This window comes from Mus caroli, chromosome 2 (genome assembly GCF_900094665.2).
Source record: "Mus caroli chromosome 2, CAROLI_EIJ_v1.1, whole genome shotgun sequence".
NCBI classification, from domain to species: domain Eukaryota; kingdom Metazoa; phylum Chordata; class Mammalia; order Rodentia; family Muridae; genus Mus; species Mus caroli.
This window is the reverse complement of record NC_034571.1, coordinates 145,365,243-145,384,039: the sequence shown is the minus strand read 5'-3', so window position 1 is coordinate 145,384,039 and position 18,797 is coordinate 145,365,243. Positions and strand designations below refer to the sequence as shown.

The 18,797-nt window shown below is 52.2% G+C and overlaps 1 protein-coding gene across 5 annotated transcripts in view; it reads left to right on the top strand.

Moving 5' to 3' along the window:
* Nol4l (nucleolar protein 4 like) overlaps window positions 1-18,797 on the top strand; it is a 121,977-nt gene that overhangs the window by 30,625 nt on the left and 72,555 nt on the right. For 2 of the 5 annotated variants that reach the window (XM_029474306.1, XM_029474307.1), the window contains exon 2: window positions 15,874-16,029. In XM_029474306.1, the coding sequence (XP_029330166.1) occupies window positions 15,874-16,029 (156 nt within the window). Of the gene's footprint in view, window positions 1-7,202; window positions 8,013-15,873; window positions 16,030-18,797 lie in introns of those variants that run through there. The other 3 variants (XM_021151050.2, XM_029474309.1, XM_021151042.2) reach the window with 3 other exon arrangements.

The window sequence follows — 18,797 nt, the reverse complement described above, 5'->3', positions numbered from 1 at the left end:
GTGTCTGAAGACAGCTATAGTGTACTTACATATAATAAATAAATATAAATCTTTAAAAAAAAATAAAAAAAAAATAAAAAATTGTAAAACTCACTCAGGTCCCTGAAACATGTCCATAGCCCTCACTGGGCCTGTGGCCTCCTGGTTAGCTTCTGGTGTGTATGGGTCAAGTCCCAGCTGTGTGTCCCTGTGTGAGCGAGTGACAGAATTGTAGAGTTCCTGGTTCCTCATCTGGAAAATGGGAATGATCACAGTGCCACCTCCTGGTGACATAGTAGTTCCGGGACTGACAGCTCAAGTGAACTCTTTGGGCTGACGCTTGTTAGCGGCCAGGGTGTTGACTTGCTGTCCGAACTTGCACTAGTTTTAGTCCTCTTTGAGAAAGCAGTTTTTTTTACTCTTGGAGTTGGAAGGTGTCCCGGGTGTTCCTGAGGCCTCTGAGTGCCCCTCTGCCTCTGTCTGCTCTCTCCTTCCAGCCTCGCCCACCTGCCACTTCCCACCCTCTACCCTGTCGCCAAAATGATCTTTCAAAACTCACACATGGTCTTTTCCTGCCTGGAGAAAATCGTTGATGCTAGCTCCATTGGCTTCAAGCAAAAAAGCCCGAGTCCCGGCCTGGTGTGGATGGGGGTGGGAAGGGTGGGGGTGGGAATGCGGGGGCTGGCCCTCACCTCTTTTCCACTGTACCTTCCCACCACCTATGCTTGTATTCTAGCAGCCTCCGCTCCCACCTCGATGGCCACACGTCTGTCTCCTGGTGCTGGCATCCCCGCCCGCTGCCACGGCCCACATTCCTGCCTTCTCATTTACCCCTCCCGTACCCACTGTCTGTGTTTCTCAGAGCCAACACTTCCTTTCTCCCAGGGTTCCACTCGTGGTTCTAAAGCCTCGCTCTCTTCCTTATCCCTTTCTCCAGCCCAGTCTCTATGAACAGTCAGAAGGGTTCTGTTGGCTCACACTTACCACTTGGGAGGCTGAGGCAGGAGGACTGCTACAAGTTCCAAACCAGCCTGGGCTAAATAGTGAGTCCTAGGTCACTCTGACAGAAAATGTGACATCCTCCCTGAATGAATAAATAAATAATAAGAATTTGGATTGTGTCACTACCTGCTTAAACTTTCTCTATGGCTGCCTGTGACACTGGGAGTAAAGTCAGGGTTTCCATACACGCTGAGCACAGCTTCTGTGCTACCCCACTTATTGCTATTAATGATGGCAGCTCCCTTCCCACCTACCAGCCTTTTGCCTAGGCAGCTTACTTTCTAGAGTGACTTAAACATGTCACTTTAATGGCATCTTTGTGGCCACCACACCTCACTGACAGGTGAGAATAGATCCTTCTAGTAACCAGGTTACAGCATCTGCCTGGTAAATGTAGACACTTTTTTGGTTGGCAGAGTGGTCCAGGCAGTTATCACATCCTCTGTGAAGCCTTCTTTCATGTAGCCTCCTCGAGATCAGTCCTTCCCATAGCATCTTTAGGCAGCAGAGACATCCCCACAGGGGCTCCTGTCGGCTTGGTTCTTGTGCTGTGGGGCCTGCACACTCAAGTGCAGTTCTCCATAGATGCTGCTGGAGGCGGAAACTGTAGTGAGGAGAACTGTCATTCTTGGAGCCTGGCCTGTGTTAGGTGCTTGAACACACCCTAGCATTAATCTGCAGAACCTGGTGGGGTCAACTCCCCGAAAAGCCCTTTGTTAAAGAGAAGCCAGTGGAAATTTGCAGAGACCCCCTAAGTCACTAGCCAGTCTGCCTGAGCGGGCGCAGTGAGTGAGTCCCAGCAATGATTATAGATAGTACCTTTCACATGCCAGGTTGAGCCCATGTGCATATTGTCCCCTCTGGGATGTCTACTGCACCCCACCGCAGGGCTGAGAAACTGAGGTTCAGATACTCCAGAAGCCAGTCTCAAGAGGGTCAGGCCACACCATGACATATTGAGGCATTGCAGAACATTCCGGCTGACTTACCTGGGAGATTATTAGCACCCCAACACTAGGGCTAGCCTCCAGCCCTGGCACAGACTGGCTAGTGGGAGGCTCGAACATCCTCTGTGGATGTTCATAATGAATTGAGGGAACTGGTAGGTAGTTGGGGGATATGGTCCCGAATATGCAGCCACCTGTCTCCTAGCCACGGTGACCCCAGCACCCTCCTGCCCAGACAGCCCTAGGGAAGGGGCAGATCCATAAACATGAGGCTCCCCAAGGGCTCAGGAGGGGCACTGGGCGCTGGACAAGTCCTCAATATTATGGCTTTATTGTCATTTAAATGGAGCCTGCCTCAAACAGGCCACCCAGTTCTAGCCACCAGCGCCGGACAAAACCTCCATTGAAAAGCCAATTACAATCACTCCATCTAAATTGTCATGGATTTGTATAGAAAATTACATCTCCATTTAGTCCTGAAGCAACGTCCTGGACGTGGACAGAGGGGAGGCTGGCCCATTTACCTCGCCAGCGCAGCGCGGGTGCCGCAGGCAGGCAGAGAGAAAGCCCAAGCTGCCGGTCTTGGCTAGCCCAAGAACAAAGGCCAGTTTGTGGGGGCCCAAAGAGGAGCTGGGCCTCTGAGGGCGTCTCAGATTCCAGGCCTGGGCCGATGGACCCTGCACTGCCAGCTGGTCTCCCCTGCTGGCAGCTCTGGCCAGACAAGCTTCTGACAGCCGGCTTTAGGCGGCCGTCAGCCCTGCCACTATCCAAGGGGCCTGGAGCTTGGCTCCTGTCCACAGTGCCAGGAAATGAAGGAGGTTAGCCTGGGGATCACTGGCCTGGTATCTTGAGAGTTTGGGTCATTCATTCATTCATTCATTCATCCATCACCATTGCTAAAGGGGCTTCTGGAAGTATGAAAAGCACAGTAACACAGAAATTAGCTCCAGCCTCAGGGTGTCCTGGGTTCCAGTCCAGGGTCTGTCCTTACTAGGCTCTTCCTAAGCATGCCCTCTGAGCCACAGAACAGAACATGGCTGAAGCCAACAAAATGCTGTGTCTCCTTTGTCCCTTTAAGTGAAAGGGAGATGACCCGGACTCTGAGGAAGTGAGCAGGGACTGCCTGGGTTTGTGGAAGAGTCGTGACTAGACAGTTCTAAAGGAATAAGCCAGAAGGCAGGCACCCCAGGCTGAGGAAGCAGTATGTGTGTGGATGGTGCCCCTATGGGCTGCCTTGGCTTACACATCTGTAATGTGTGTACAATGATGGTACAATTCCAGCTGTTCTGACGAGGGTTAGCCCAAGGCCCTGCCCAGGCAGACACTCATGCTCGCTTTCGGTGAGTGTGTATGAAGCAAAGGGTTCTGGATCCATGCACCGTGGGTGTGACTGCATTTAATTATATGAGACTGTCCTGTGACTCCATATGGCCATGGGTCGGTGTATGGAACTGTGCGTGTATTCCTTTGTTGACGGTCAACTCGCCTTTCCTGTGGTCTTGCCCACACACAGTGCTCTCAGACTGGTTCTTTGTGGCTATGTGCCATGGCCTAAACATGCCTGTCTGAGTCCAGTGGGACACCTGGCTGGGGTGGCTGGCAGTACAGGTGGGTGCAGTAGGTGAGAGGGCAGAGGCCCCATCCTCCACAACCCAGTCCTACCAGGTGGACTGGCCGATGCAGAAGCAGTCCCACCAGGGACTGCTCTGTGTACAGAAAACAAGTTCTTCTGGTATCAGCTCAAGTTTGGCAGGAAGTGGCTTTTGGGTGGCAGGAAATTGGATTCAGCTCATATCAGCGCCAGCTGAGGAGCAGGAGAGCAGTTATCTAGGGTTAAACAGAGTTACCAAGAAGAGGGGCCCCCAACTCTCCATACCACCCGATAGTGCAGAGGGATGGGGATGGTGAAGGGTTGGAAAGAAGAGCTGTGCCCAGTCAGGTTTTACTGTGTCTTTGTTTGTTTGTTTGTTTGTTTGTTTTTCAAGACAGGGTTTCTCTGTATAGCCCTGGCTGTCCTGGAACTCACTTTGTAGACCAGGCTGGCCTTGAACTCAGGAATCTGCCTGCCTCTGCCTCCCGAGAGCTGGGATTGAAGGCGTGAGCCACCACGCCCAGCTTCTACTGTGTCTTAAGACCCAGACAGCCCCTTATCCACCTCTTACTACCCCTTCATAAATACAGACCATAATAAGCAGACTTGTCCAAGGTCACCAAAGCATGGAGCTCGGAGTTGCCTAAAGAGTTAAAAAGCAAAAAACAAAAAACAAAAAAACCCAGCTGGGCGTGGTGGCACATGCCTTTAATCCCAGCACTCGGGAGGCAGAGGCAGGTGGATTTCTGAGTTCGAGGACAGCCTGGTCTACAAAGTGAGTTCCAGGACAGCCAGGGCTATACAGAGAAACCCTGTCTCAAAAAACAAAACAAAACAAAAACAAAAACAAAAAACAAAAACCAACTCAAGAAGGTCAGAGAGAAGAGATGCCCCTGGGGCAGAGTGGGGCAGAGCTGGTAGTTTGGAGGCAGAGCCAGGGGAGTGTCAATGGAGACCTATAGAGTGCTTATACACAGTATGCCTACAGTGTGTAAGGCTAGCCCATGGACATCACAGCTGACCATGAGGTTCTGAACCCATTCCCCAGATGTGGAGCCAGGAGGGCCCAGAGCAGCGCACTTGTTGAGCCTGGAATCTAGGTCCGCTTCCAAGCACAGGGTTTTCCAGGTCACTTCCTCGTGCCCAGCATCTAGGGAAGCGCAGTGGCTTTCTACACAGCGATGTCCTGTCCCACAGGCTGTTCACCTAGATGCCCTGCTGAGGAGTTGACCCAGTTGTTCAGTGGCAAGCTGGGGTCACACCTGGACAGGCTGGCTGCTTTTACCGTGCAACAGAGTGCTCGGCTCTGGCAGTGCAAACAGAGAAAGTCAGAACCCTGCCCTTGGATTGGGACTCAGCCACTGGAATGGGGTTATCTAACAGGCCAGAAACTGAGTTCTTCCCAGGCATAGCCCTAGACGATCTGTGTCCCCTGACCCCTACTAGATAGAGCCCCTGGCAAGAGGGCTGCTGGTCCTCTTCTCATCCCCAAAGCAGCACCAGGCTGTTGCCTGACTTGAGATGCTGATTTGAAACCAGTTTGCATGTCGTTTGCACATTACTCAGTGTGTGTCAGAAGGTACGAACATCTCCCTTTCCGGGAGAGGGCTGCCTGCCGGAGGCCCCCCTGCCCTCCTCCAGACAGCAAAAATGCCAGCCGGCTAGACGGGGAGCTACGCCCTGGCCTCTGACAGCACCAGCCTGCTGCCTCCTCCCCCATTCCCTCCTCGAGCCAAATTTAGGCTGCTCTGCTTCTGAGAGATGGGGAGAGAGGAGGCAGGAAACCATGAGATGGAGGCTGCTAAGCCAAGGCCCATTCATATAGGGCGGGGCTGCCCCAGGGGTACCCCATCCCTAAAGCCCTGGCCTCCCCCACTGGAATGAGGCCCAGTTGGTTGAGGAACACTGGGTTCTCTGCTGCAGCCTAGGGTGCTGGTTGTCCTTATCCATGATGGAGAGAGAGAGAGAGAGAGAGAGAGAGAGAGAGAGAGAGAGAGAAGAGAAGAGAGAGAGAAGGGGTCATGGCCAGGGCAGTAGGGAAGGGATCAAATAGCGTCCTCCTGCCCCAGACACTGCCGCCACTGGGTCCTGAGAGCTGGCTCTGCTTATCTGTATTTCCTGCCTCTCGTTGGCATGCCCCCGCCCCGATTGTGGGGGGTGGGGCCTGTGGGTTCAACTGAGTCTGAGGAGACTGACCTCTTTCCCCAAAGGTTCCATCACCCCATAGGCCAGCTTCCTGCCTTGGTTTGTCTTAGTTTTTCTGTGAAGTGAAGAGGGGATGACTTCCAAAAGGCTGCGCTGAGACCTGGGGTGTCTGAAGGCTGGACAAAAATTAGGAGCAGCAGCTTCAGGTCTAGAAGCCTCTTGGATTTTTCAGTGACTAGGAGGGGTGGCTTGTAACAACGCTGGAGACAGGACTTGAGTAAGCTAAGCCAGGAAAACGGGAAGATGTGAGCTGGTTGTAGCCACTTCAAATCCATAGTTGGGTTAAGAGATCCCAGTAGCTTCAGTACTCTGAAGTAGGGCTAAACTGGACTGCAAGGCCAGCAGTAGTTTCTGCCATCTTTCACCACCTGTAAGATGGGAGAAATAAATTGCCAGGCTGTTGGAAGGTGAAATGTTAGGCACATAGTAGGTGTAACACGATGCCAGCCACCAGTGTGATCTTTTCGACCCCCAGAACAGTTGGGATGTCCCCAGGGTTGTAACAGATGTGGATGTGAAGGGAAGGAAGTCATTGTGGCTCTGTGCCCAACTGGGAGGCATTAGGATGGGTGTTCAAGTTTGCATGGATCCTGGGCAAACGGCCACACCCCGCTGAGCCTTGGGAGAGGAGCCCCGAGGCGCTTCACCACAGAGGGGCTGGGAGGGATTGCAGGAGCCCAAGCTTGGCACAGCGCCTGGCACATAGCGGGCCCTCCCTGAAGGATTCAGTGGTACCGCCCCGCACAAAGGACAGGTGGGCAGCGTCGGGACGGAGGGCGGAGCAGGGCAGGTGTGCGGAGAGCGAGGAGGCGGGGCAGGAGCAGGGGAGGGAGAGGAGGGGCGGGCGGGCGGGCGCGCGCGCAGCAGGTGCGCGGTGGATGGGCGGGTCCCCCGAGCGGGCGGGGTCTCCAGGTGCGCGGGCACGGGCCAGAGGGCGGGCGGGCGCACGGACGCAAAGCGTCCCTGTGTCTTTAACGTCCCCATCCCCGCGTCCCCCCCCCCACCCTTTTGTGCACCCCCCACCCCCAAGCCGGGCTGCAGCCGCGGAGCCGTCCCCCTGCACTGACAGCTGGTATCTAATTACTGTGTGAGAATGGAAAGTCAGGCTGTCCCAGCTCCGGGGAGAGGGGATTAACGTCTCCTGCAGAATACACTTCCTCTGGTGGGTTGCCATGGTTACTCTCATTACCTGCCTGCCCGCGAGGAGCCGCGCGAGCCGCTCCAGCAGGCCCTCCGAACCCGGGCCGGCACACGCACGCGCGCGCGCGCACACACGCATCTCTTCCCGCCCCGTCCCTCCGGGGGCGCACGCGCGTGCGCCGTGGGGAGTGCGAGCGGGCTCACCCCTGCCCCGCCCCCCGCCCTGGCAGCAGTCAGCGGCGCGCGCGGCCCGCCGGCCCCTGCGCGCGCTGTCAACAGTCATTAGCGCGCGGGCCGCGCCCCTCCCCCGCCCCGGTCCCCCAGCCCGGGGTGGGGCCCGCACCTGGGGCCCCTGCTCGTTAGCGCACCCCGGCCCGCCCGCTTCGGTCCGGAGGGACCCGCCCACGGGGCTCGTTGGGCTCAGAGCCTCCTCCTGCCTAGAACCCCTTCAGCGGTCGGGTCCCCATTCCCAGTCCTCGACTGAGACTCCCGAGAGAGGCGGGTCCCCAGAGTCTCTCAGGGCGCCCCTCTGCAGTGGTGACGACAGCGGTCATTTATGAATGTCTCGAGAGGGCAGGCATGTTTGTGCTTCGTGTGGGGTTCCGGCAGCCCTCCTGTGAGGTAGTGAAAGCCGTGGTGGATTTGGTGTGATTTCACACATGAGGAAACTGAGGTCCACCCCTTCCTCGTCTGAGGGCACAGCCAGATTGTCCTCGGGCTCTGCCTCCCCTCTGGGAGCACCCTTATTGCTCCGATGAGCTAAACCCCAGCAGCTAGTCCCTGACCCTGCCCTGTCTCCCGGGGGCGGCTTCACCTCTGCCAGCCACCTACTTCCCCAGCCCTTCTCCCCAAAAGGGTGGCTTTGGCTCGCTGTACTCTCTCCCCTTCCCCAACACTTTAAAGAACCCCCAAGTTAGAGCCAAAAGGAAAGGAGGACGGGGAAGAAGAGCAGAAAAGAAAAAAACGCTACTGGGAGTCGCTAGCTGGGAGGATGTGGCACCCCTCGCTGTGGTTTGGGGGGTCCACCCCAGCACTTTCCCTGTGGCCCTGGGTGTGCATTTCGGTCCTCAGCGTGATTTGAAAGAAGATGGAGGTTCAGCGAAGCAGAAAGGAGGTCTTGGAATATGCGAGGCTGTTCCAGATGGCAGGTGCGACTCAATGGCAGTGCTCCGCAGTAACAGTTGGAGATTGAGCACAAGGGTGGAGAAAAGGCAGGTGCCACATTGAGTCCTCAGTGCCTTGCTTATGCATTTATTTATGGGGAGGAGGGGGTCCCTCCCACTGCCCCAGCCAGGTCTGCAGAGCACATTGGCACTGGGGACCAGAGAATTCTACTATGAGCCTTGTTTTGAAGGGATTGCAGATTTTTGGTTAGGTAGTATTCACAGTGAGGAGAAATAAAAATATTGTACCTGCCGTATTTGAGCAGGGCCCTCCTCTGCCATCAGATCGCCCCTTTCAAATCATCAGCAGATTCTCCTGGGACGCTGAGAGAGACTTTAGAGGTTTGGGTGATTGTCCTTCATTCTATGTTTCCATCTCTCAGTGGGTTTTAAATCTCTCCACCTTCTAGCCCCTCCTCCGCAGCAGGGGCTGACTCCTCCCCATTGGTGGTCCTTTTACTTCCACTCGGGGTTGGAATAGAACTTTGGCAAGTACCTCTCCTGAAACTTCCCCAACTCAAGTCCTGGCCAAATTGATTACAATGGGGACCAGGACGCGTCAGATCTGGAAGGAGCCCAGTGGCTTTTGCTGTTGTCTCAGCCTCTTTACTGGCTGGCCTAGATGTGATGGTGCAGCAGCATCATCAAGTTTGCCTGTGCAATCAACCCCCTGAAGTCCCAAACTCCCACACAAGTGGAAGCCAAAGGTTTTTCCTCCTGGGGTGTGTTCTACTGAAGCTGGCCTCTAGCAGCAATCTCGTTGATTTTCATGCCTCGTTAAGAGTTGGATCTGGAATGCACCAAGGGCGCATATTTTAAGGACATTCTCTGTGGTTCCTTCCTCTCCCTTAGGAGGAACCCACTTGAGAAATATCCCCCCCTATTTAGTCACATTTTCTCAGCCTTGGCCTCCTTGTGGCTGGAAAGCCTAGTCCCATATTCTAGTGATGATTTTATACTCAGAGGTGCCCGGTGGCTGAAGCAGGGTTCCCACCTTGATAAGTATGTAACTTGTTACTAGCCAACAACTTCAAAGTTGTAGAGATGACAAGAGAACTGCCACCCATTAAGAACTGTACTGCAGCCGGGTGTGGTGGCGCACACCTTTGATCCCAGCACTTGGGAGGCAGAGGCAGGCAGATTTCTGAGTTCGAGGCCAGTCTGGTCTACAAAGCGAGTTCCAGGACAGCCAGGGCTACACAGACAAACCCTGTTCAAAAAAACAAAACAAAACAAGAAAAAAACAAAAACAAAAACAAAAAAAGAATTGTACTGCACTTGCTTTCAAGGCCAGGGGTTATTTAATTGGCTTCTGGGGGAGTTGAACAAAATTCCATCAAAGGGGCTTGCCTAAGGGATGCTCTCAAGGATCACCATGGGGCCGCCTAGCAGGAGCCCAGTGACCTGCTGTGATGGTTTGGTCCCTCTCAGTGGTCTGCAGCCCTGGATGTCACACTCTCCTTTCCCTGGGTGCTCTGATCACTGAGGAAACCAAGGAAGCCAGAAAAACACCTGCCAAGACCCTCCTAAAGGAACTTGGCCAAGAGGTCAAAATCCAGGGTCAGGCTTGCTGAGGGACCCCGCCTGTGCACCTGGAATCCATACTAAGTTGCTAGACAGATTTCTTGAATTATAATAATATTGCCTGACAATAGTCTCCTTCCCTACCAACCCCCTTCCCCATTATGAAAGGTAGTCCTCTCTGGAGATGAAATGTTAACCTGCAAGGCCTGGAACCAGGGAACATGGCTGTATTTAATGGGCCAGTCCCACCCCCCCTCCACCCCCACCCCCAAACTACTACTCACTCACAGGTCTAAATCATGAAGATATTTCTAATCTGCATTTCTCACAATCTTTGGCATTATAGTCATCTGGGAATGGAAATCTTTTTAAAACCTCAGAGCATAGACTTGACAGGGTGGCCTTGAGCTCCCCAGTCAGTCAAGAAATGGCCTTGACATCCTCATGTTTCTGCTTTGCTTGGGAAGTGCTGGTGTCATAGGTGTAAGCCACCACACACAGTCGATGTGGTGCCAGGGATTGAACCCAGGGATTTGTGCATACCAGACAAGCACTACTGAGCCCCAGCCCCAGGCACCCGTTTCTGTTCAGTTCATATTAAGGGCAGGTTTATTGGGAAGCTGCTCACCAGGTTCTCTGGCCCCAAGGACTGAGGCCAGGGGAGTTGCCACAGGGCAGAGGACAAGGAAGAGAGAAAGGATGCACTTGGAGAAGGAAGAGAGGAAGAAACCAGACGCCCATTTTTAACAAGTGCTCGTATGAGTCTAATGCTGCTTATGTAGGATCCACTATGAGGATCAGAGTCCTAAATATTTTGAAATATCTGTTACATGTAAAGTGGACATTTCTTGATTGTTTCAGTTGCTTGCAACCCAGCTTTTGGATCAGAACTCAAATGGGCTGACTTTAAGGGAGTTGGCAGTGTCTTAAGAAATTTGTAGTTCCCTGTTTTTTAAAATGAAGGCCGTGTCCGGTTTAGACTAGTTTGGATCGGGTTGGATGTTCTGAAGTTGGGTGGTTCTAGTAGATGGAGCATGTTACCATAACAACATTCTTCCCTACAGAGGAAAAAAGCCCCAGGGACCAGGTATAAATTGGGATAGTCAGGAGAGTCCAAGTCCCCTCTGAGCCAGTCCTATAAGTAAAATGAACTTCCTTTGTTAGTCCAGTATGCTGCTTGTTTATAGCAATGGGTTAAATGATGCTGACTTGGGTACTAGGCGGAAGTGGGTTGTCAAGAGCATCCCAAGGCTATGGTGAAGACTGGAGATACTGCTCAGTGACAGAGCACTTAGCCTGGTATATACAAGGCCCTGGGCTCAAAATTCGCAGTACAGGGTGAAAGTGGGGAATGGGCGGGGTTCCCAAAGCTATCGGGAAGGCACTTTGTGTTCCCTTAATTAGCTGTTCTCATATTCCTGCTGGATGCCCACATTTAGTATAAAGGTCATATTCCTGCCACATTTAGTATAAAGGTCATCACCTTCATGGATACAGGGCATATTCATTGCTGTCAGATCTCTTTGTCACCTTCTTCCTGCAGTTGTCATTGAAGACCAGACAGGCATTCTGCTGTTCTTCCTTTATGGTGTTACATACACACACAATGTCCATGGAGGGCTATCAGTGTATGTCCCTATGCCTCTACAAACCTTGTGCTAACTGACTTCTGTTTGTTACAGGCCCTTCCCTACCAGAGATAGGTGGGTTACAGGACCCAGAGTTGAGAAACAGCAGTCTTTTTTTTTTTTTTTTTTTCTATATGGCCCCCAGTCTGGTCTGGAACTCACTATACAGCCCAGTATATGACAGAACTGAACATTACAACCCTGTGATGGCCAGGACCTGTCGGGGAACAGTCAGGCCCTTAGACATTCTAAGGAGAATACAGGTCTTGCCAGTGTGCCATGGACTTGTCCTTGAACTCCTTCTTCAGCCTCCCAAATGCTGGGATTATAGGTGTGTGCCACCACACCTGACCGGGCAATCAATTTTTAGAGAGAGTGTTACTGATAAATGGCTCTCCTGAAGTTTCCCTGGGATAATTTTATGGTCACATTAGACCAGGTACAAAGCCACTGCTTACCCAAGTGTGCCTAAGAATAGAGGTGGGTGGCTAGGCCAGGGACAGGACAGGCACTGGGTAATGGATCTGGCTATTCTCTGTGTGTGCGTGTGTGTGGTGTGTGTGGGTATATGTGTGGTGTGTGGTATATGTGTGTATGTTATGTGTGATGTGTATGTGGTGTGTGTATATGCGTGTGTATTTGTGTGTAGGGTGTGGGAATGTGTGTGTGATATGTGTGGTGTGTATGTGGTATGTGTATGTGTGTGTATTTGTGTGTAGGGTGTGTATATGTGTGTGGTATGTGTGTGGTGTGTGTGTATGTGTGTGTGTGGTATGAGTGGTATGTATGTGGTGTGTGTATGCGTGCGTGTTTGTAGGGTGTGTGTATGTGTGGTGTGTGTGTGTGTGTGTGTGTGTGCCTGCGCCTGTGGAGGATGGAGGCCGATGCTCTCACTCATCATTATCCTACCCAATTTTATTATATTGTGTGGAGATCTTGCTATACAGTCCATGCTGGCCTGGAACTCACAGAGATCCATCTGCTTCTGCCCTGCCGAGTGCTGGAATGGAAAGCTTATTTTTTTGAGGCAGGGTCTCTTGGTCAAACCTAGATCTTTTTCTTTTCTTTTCTTTTCTTTTTTTTAGATTTATTTATTATTATACATAAGTACACTGTAGCTGTCCTCAGACACCAGAAGAATCTCCTTATGGTGGTTGTGAGCCACCATGTAGTTGCTGGGATTTGAACTCAGGATCTTTGGAAGAGCAGCTCTCAAACCTAGATCTTACTGTTAAGACAAGTCTCCTTCGTCAGCTTGCTTATAGTTACCTGGATCTGAACTCTGGTCTTGTTCTGTGGCCAATGCTTTAGCTGGGAACCATGAGCCCAGGCACACATATCCCCTCACACAAATTCTTACTTGATCCTAAGAACGTCCAATTAGGTGGACTTGACTGCCCACCTTACAGATGAGAAAACAGTGTCAAGCTGGCCTCGAATTCAGCCTCTGCCTCCTGAGTGCTGGCATTAAAGGTGTATAACACTACTACCCAGCTTATATTAACATTTTAATTGAATTTTAACTTTATGTATTTTGGGGGTGGGCTGTACCAGTGCCATGTGGAGGAGGTTAGAGAGCATCTTTCAGGAGTCAGTTACTGCTACATGCCAGTCAGGGATCCAACTGGGTCATCAGGCTTGGTGGCAGGTGCTTTTACCCACGGAGGCAAATCACTAGCCCCAAACTAGTTTTTTATGACAGCATCTATTTTGTTTTTTTAATTTTTGCGTGTGGGTGGGTGGTGGTGGTGTGGTGTGGTGTGTGTGGGGGGGAGGTTGTGGTGGTGGTGGTGTGGTGTGTGTGTGTGTGTGTGTGTGTGGGTGTGTGTGTGGGTGTGGGTGGTGGTGGTGGTGGTGGTGTGTGTGTGTATGTGTAGTGGTGGTGGTGATGGTGTGTGTGTGTGGTGTATACCCATATGCTCACATGGAGGCTGGAGAAGGATGCCAGGTGCCCTCCTCTGCCCCTCTCCACTCTTCTTGACACAAGGTCTTCATTCAACCCCAGAGTTCCTCCTGTCTCCCCAGTACCAACAGCACGGAGTCTCAGGAACTTGGGTGATTATGCCCAGCTTTTTGGGTGGGTTCTGGGAATTTAGACTCAAGCTCCCATGCTCTGCAGCAAGAGTTTTTACCCCTAGAGCTATCCACACAGCCTAGAAATTAATAATTTTTCAAAATTAAAGTTAAGAAGTTGGGCATGGTGGCTTACACTTTTAATGACAGCATTCAGGAGAGAGAGAGAAACAGACAGACAGACAGACAGACAGACAGACAAATAGGTCTTTGTGGGCCATTCTGGTCTACATTGTGACTTCCAGGCCAGCAAATGCTCTGACTCAAAACAACAAAAATAAGTAATAAATTAAAGATGAGTGGGTCTATAGAAGATAATGGAAGGTCGCAAGTATTCTTTTTTTTTTTTTTTAAAGATTTATTTATTGATTACATGTAACTACACTGTAGCTGTCTTCAGACACTCCAGAAGAGGGAGTCAGATCTCGTTACGGATGGTTGTGAGCCACCATGTGGTTGCTGGGATTTGAACTCCGGACCTTTGGAAGAGCAGTTGGGTGCTCTTACCCACTGAGCCATCTCACCAGCCCCGCAAGTATTCTTAATAGACTTTTTAAGACACTGTCTACACACTTGTATAGCTATACCCAGACTGAGAACTAAAAATCAGTTGTATTTATTCTTGAGGTTATTTTTTATTTTATTTATTTAATATTATCATTATTTTTGCCATTGTAAACCTCTAGAGGAGGCCGGAGAGATGTCTCAGTGGTTGCTGCTCTTACAAAGTACCTGAGTTTGGTTCCCAGGGCTGACATAGTGGCACCCAGTGAGCCTATAAAGAGCTTAGGACTTCAAAGGGTGGGGATTCCCTAAGGACAGAAGGTGAGTCTGGCAGATGTGAACCTGAAGAGATGTGTAGTTTCACAGCTCGTCTCCTAAGTGACCATCAGGCAAGTTGGGAAGTTGGGAGTTTGTCTGAGCTGCAGAACTGCAGAGCAGTGAGGCTGGGTCAGCGTGTGATTTTCCCCGAATACACGCATTGCACATGCGCATATGTGCTTACAAAGATGCCTGCCCCCTGAGCAGTCCCGGTTGAAATGGGTACTGACTGGCTAGAGGGCTGTGTCAGGCTAGTGAGGCCACAGCCCAGGGTCATCATGCAGAGATGTTGCCTAGGAGTTCTAGGGTTTAGCAGCCCACACCATAGATGCCCCAAGCAGGCCAATGGCCACAAGGCTTTCCCATTCTGCCAGCACTGCATATCTGTCTGGAAAGACAAGGGATAAAACTGAAGCCAGTCTATGGCATGCTGGCAAGACCTGTATTCTCCTTAGAATGTCTAAGGGCCTGACTGTTCCCAGGCAGGTCCTGGCCATCACAACCTCCCAGGGTTGTAATGTTCAGTTCTGTCATATACTCAGGGAAATTCGGCCAGCCATAAAGTGCTTTTGTGTGTGCATGTGTGATACAAGGTCTCTTTATGTAGCTTTGGATGTCTGACTTGCTAGATAGACCAGGCTGGCCTCAAACTCACTGAGGTCTACGTGAAGGCATGTACCATCACACCCATTCCAAACATGTCTCAATGACATGCTAACCTACTACCTGCCCAGCAGCAGTTGTTTGTCAATCACTTAGCATGTGCCAGGTGTAAAGGCCATGCCCCCCGGGGCTGTTGCCCTTGTCCTGCATCCTCTGGGGAATGATTTTATCTTGGGAGTTGAGCTTTGGGCATGTTGCCCGTACTATTTGTTCTCTGAAGTCCCCTAGGGTCTTCCCAGTCTGCCCATGAGGTGTGAGAGGGGAGAGCTGGTGTCCCCAGATCTCTGTGGACCAGGAAACACTTTCATGGAGCACTACTGGCCCCACCTACAACTCACGCCCTGGAGTCTCCCTTTGGCCTCTTTCCTCACCAGGGTTGGGAGTGGGGCACAGGTGCCTTCCACAGCTCTTTGCTGCAAAGAACTCAGCCTCCATCTTGGCACACCTTGTTGAGTCAGCTGACAGTCTAATAAGAGGCTTGGGGCCCATGACCACCAGGCTTCCAGCCCTGCCACATCTCCATGCTCTCCAGCCTGTTTTTCTGTGCTTCTCCCCATACAAAGAGCCTGGGCACTGTGGCTGGCGTTCAGCTGGTGGGATAGGGAAGGAAAGTGATGAAAAGCTTTTTAGAAAGGCCTGGGCAAAGGCAGGAGCCACCTAGGTGATGGTAGCTGGTCTCCTGGAACCCCAGCCCAGGACCACAGTGAAAGGTTACTGCTAATTGGCAAGCTCCTGATGGGGCCGCATCTATTTAGCACTCCCCCTCCCCAGAGACTTCTAGGATGGTCTTGGCACAGCATATGATTCAAGAGCTCTCTGGGAGTCTGGCACAATCTGTCTGAATTGTGAACATGGAACCTCTTGGTTTCCTAATTTGTTCTTGTGTTGTGTTTCTCTGCCCATTGTTGCTGGTAGGTTTTGTAGCCTCCTCAGCCACCCTGACTTTTGTACCCTCTCCCCAGATCCAGTGGGTTTCCTCTCCTCCCTACCTCCTAACTGGAACTGTTAGAGGCCATGCTGGGCCAGGGAAGCAGCAAAGACCCTGCCCCCATCCCCTACCTGTGGCCTGGCCTCTGGGCCCAGCTCTCACCCTCCATCAGCCCTGACACTAACACAGCTTGTCCACCCTGTCACAGGGGGCAGATGGCCTGTCGGAGCCCGAGGGCATCTCTCTGAAACGCGTTGCTGTGGTGGAAGATTTCTTTGACATCATCTACTCGATGCACGTGGAGAGCTCCGCAGAGCCAGGCAAAGCCCCCAAGCACGCTGGGCAGAAGAAAACCTACCGAGCGGTGAGATTTCTGTCTCTGCCTCTGCTGGCAGCCCCAGGCTTTGGCAGGAGGCCATGGGCTCCGCACATGTTGGGCGGGAGGCGGGGCTGGGAGCTGAGGCGTGATGAAGCGGCCTTTGGGGATCCAGGGGGGCATGGGGCAAGGGCACGGCAGCCAGAGATGGCTCTCAGGGTGAGGGGCGGGTTCTGCGGTCAGAGCACAAAGAAGAAGCAGGTTGAAGGGAGGGAGGGAGGGAGAGAAAAGGAGATGGGCAGGACAGAGAGGAAGCCCTCCTCTCCCCAGTTTCAGCCCCTTGTAGCCTGCTGGGGGAGCACAGATAATAAGAATCGCAGGGGCCAGTGCCTCCACAGCATGGCACAGAGCGCTTGTCAGCCTGCCCTAGATGCCTCCTGTGTGAGCTTAGCCAGGTTACCACAGCACTGTAAGCTAGCCCTGTGAGTTCGCCAGAGGCTCTGGGTCTGAGGACCTGCTTCACACCTTCAGAAGGTCACAGTTGGATTTGGGGTGAAGAGGCTAAAGGCAAAAAGATGTGTACAAAAGGAGAAATGCCTCCAAGACCAGCTGTGATAGAACAAGGACACTGGGGGACTCAGTGAAGATGTGCTAGCTCTGGACACTGAGGGCTGAGTTTCATGGAAAGGGAGAGTCTATACTGGCCACCTTTAGGAGGGCAGAAAGGAGTGGAACAACTACTAGAGAAATAGTCCACAGCAGGGAAGTGGAGAGCAGCAGCCCTAACTTCAGGAGGAGCCTGCTACGCAGAGGCTTCTGTCCCATTGGCTCTACATGTACGTCTGCACCCATGGCCCAAGCACAGCTCTGAGCACACAAGCCAGACATTTTATCCTCAGCTGAGCACCAAAGGCCATCTTGTGACTAAGGCACAATGGGCCATTTCCTACTTAAAGGAACAGACCCAGAACCTCAAGTCACCTGTACAGGGTCACGCCTAAGTAGCAGGCAGCTTGTATCCGTGTGTGGACAGTCTTGGGCTGTAGTGGAGGTGGCCTGTATGTATAGGTATTATTTCCTCATGTGTCCCAATTCACAGAATCCCAAATTCCAGAAACCCTTGTCCTCAGTTGACAGTCTTTGTCCTGGATGGGTATTTGACTCCTTGCTCTTCATATGTCTGTGTTCCATGTGAGTGCTGTACCCATGGAGGTCAGAAGACAACACTGGGTCCCCTGGGCCTGGAGTCACAGACAGCTCTAAGTTGCCATGGGATTGCTTTTGGAAGGGCAGCCAGTGCCCTCAGTCACTGAGCTGCCTCTCTTTAGGATCTGCCTCTCCCTCTGCTGGGAGCCTCCGAGCAGTGAGGAAAGAGGCTGAGGGGCACAGACAGCATGGCCACCCTGTCTTCCCATTCCTCCTGCTAGTCAGTGTATGTGCCTGTGAGGAAGAATGCCAGGCTGAGGGTCTTTCTAAATGAGGCCACAAAAGGGAATACCATCCGTCTGGGACTAGGGTCTCCTTGGGATTGAGAAGACTGCACTTGCTTATCGCTGAACCTGCTGTGGTGCTGAACTTCCATGTGTGCCCGGCTCTACCATTAGCCCTTTCCAATTTCCAGACCTCCTAAGTCTGAGCCATGTAAAAGCTACAGCCATAAAGCAGGGACACATGAGCCCCACTTTAAGGTGAGAACCACAGCTGTCTAAAGTCGCTCAGCTGGAGTTCAGAGCCAGGTAGCTGACCAGTACCCATCCTTCCTTGCTATAGGTCTCCTGAGGCAAACTGCCAAGCCAGCCACTGGCTGTTGTTAGGCATGTAGGCTTGGCTGTCTGAATCTGGTGACTTCCCTGGCTCCTCTGTGCCCAGCAGCAAGCCTTGTCCACAGGTACTCCTCAATGGGATCTGTGGCCTTTAGGACCTAGAGGCTGAAGCTGAGGGGGGCTGGTTTTGACAGCTCTTGTGCTCCTGGACCAAGCAGACAGCTAGGCCTTTGCACTTTCTGGCTTCTGGTGCATATACTGCCATGTGCCCCATTGCCCTGCCCAGCCTGGAGCTGGCACATGACTGGCATGGAGCGGGCTGGGCTGCATACATAGCTGGAATTTCAGCACAGGGCCAAGGCTGAGCTCAGCAGGCTAGGGCTCTCCTGCAGCAATTGGAGGACAAGGAGCTGGTGTTTCCACTTTCCCTCCATACCTCCTCACCCTTCCCTCTCTCCCATCTGCCACCTTTCCTGGCTACCATCTTCCTGTTTCTGGGGCAGAGATGGTAGCTGGATGCTGTGTGCTCCCCCTTTTGTCTGCTTTCACTTCCCTCCGCCCTGCCTAGCTCCTATGCCTTGCTCGGTAGACATGAGCCCCCCTTTAGAAAAAGCCCCTAAGCAAACCCTGTGCATGGCTGTAGAGAGGCACTGCCCGGCACTGCAGGCTTTCATCAAGCCCTCGGATGAGTGGGTTTTGGATCTGTCACCATGTATTTAGCCAAACCTAAATCCCGGGTCTGCTTTTTGTCTATAAGGTACAGGGACTTTCGAATTCTTACAGGCCTGAGGTGCCTTTGAGGTTGGGAGACAGTAGGGAAGTGGGTAGCCTTGTTTGGGGCACTAAAGGAGGCCAGTTCTTCATTAGGGAAGAGGATCTTTCCAGCAACTGTTTAGCAAAGAATTAGAGAGGACAGGTTATGTGCTTTAAAGCCTGTAGTTCTGAGAGTCTGGGCAGAAGGCATTTCCATCAGATGATACAGTAGGAGTGGCTTTTTGAGCAGGGAACCCTGTCATAGCCTCTCCATCAGGGAGACTTGAGTATCCAAAGATC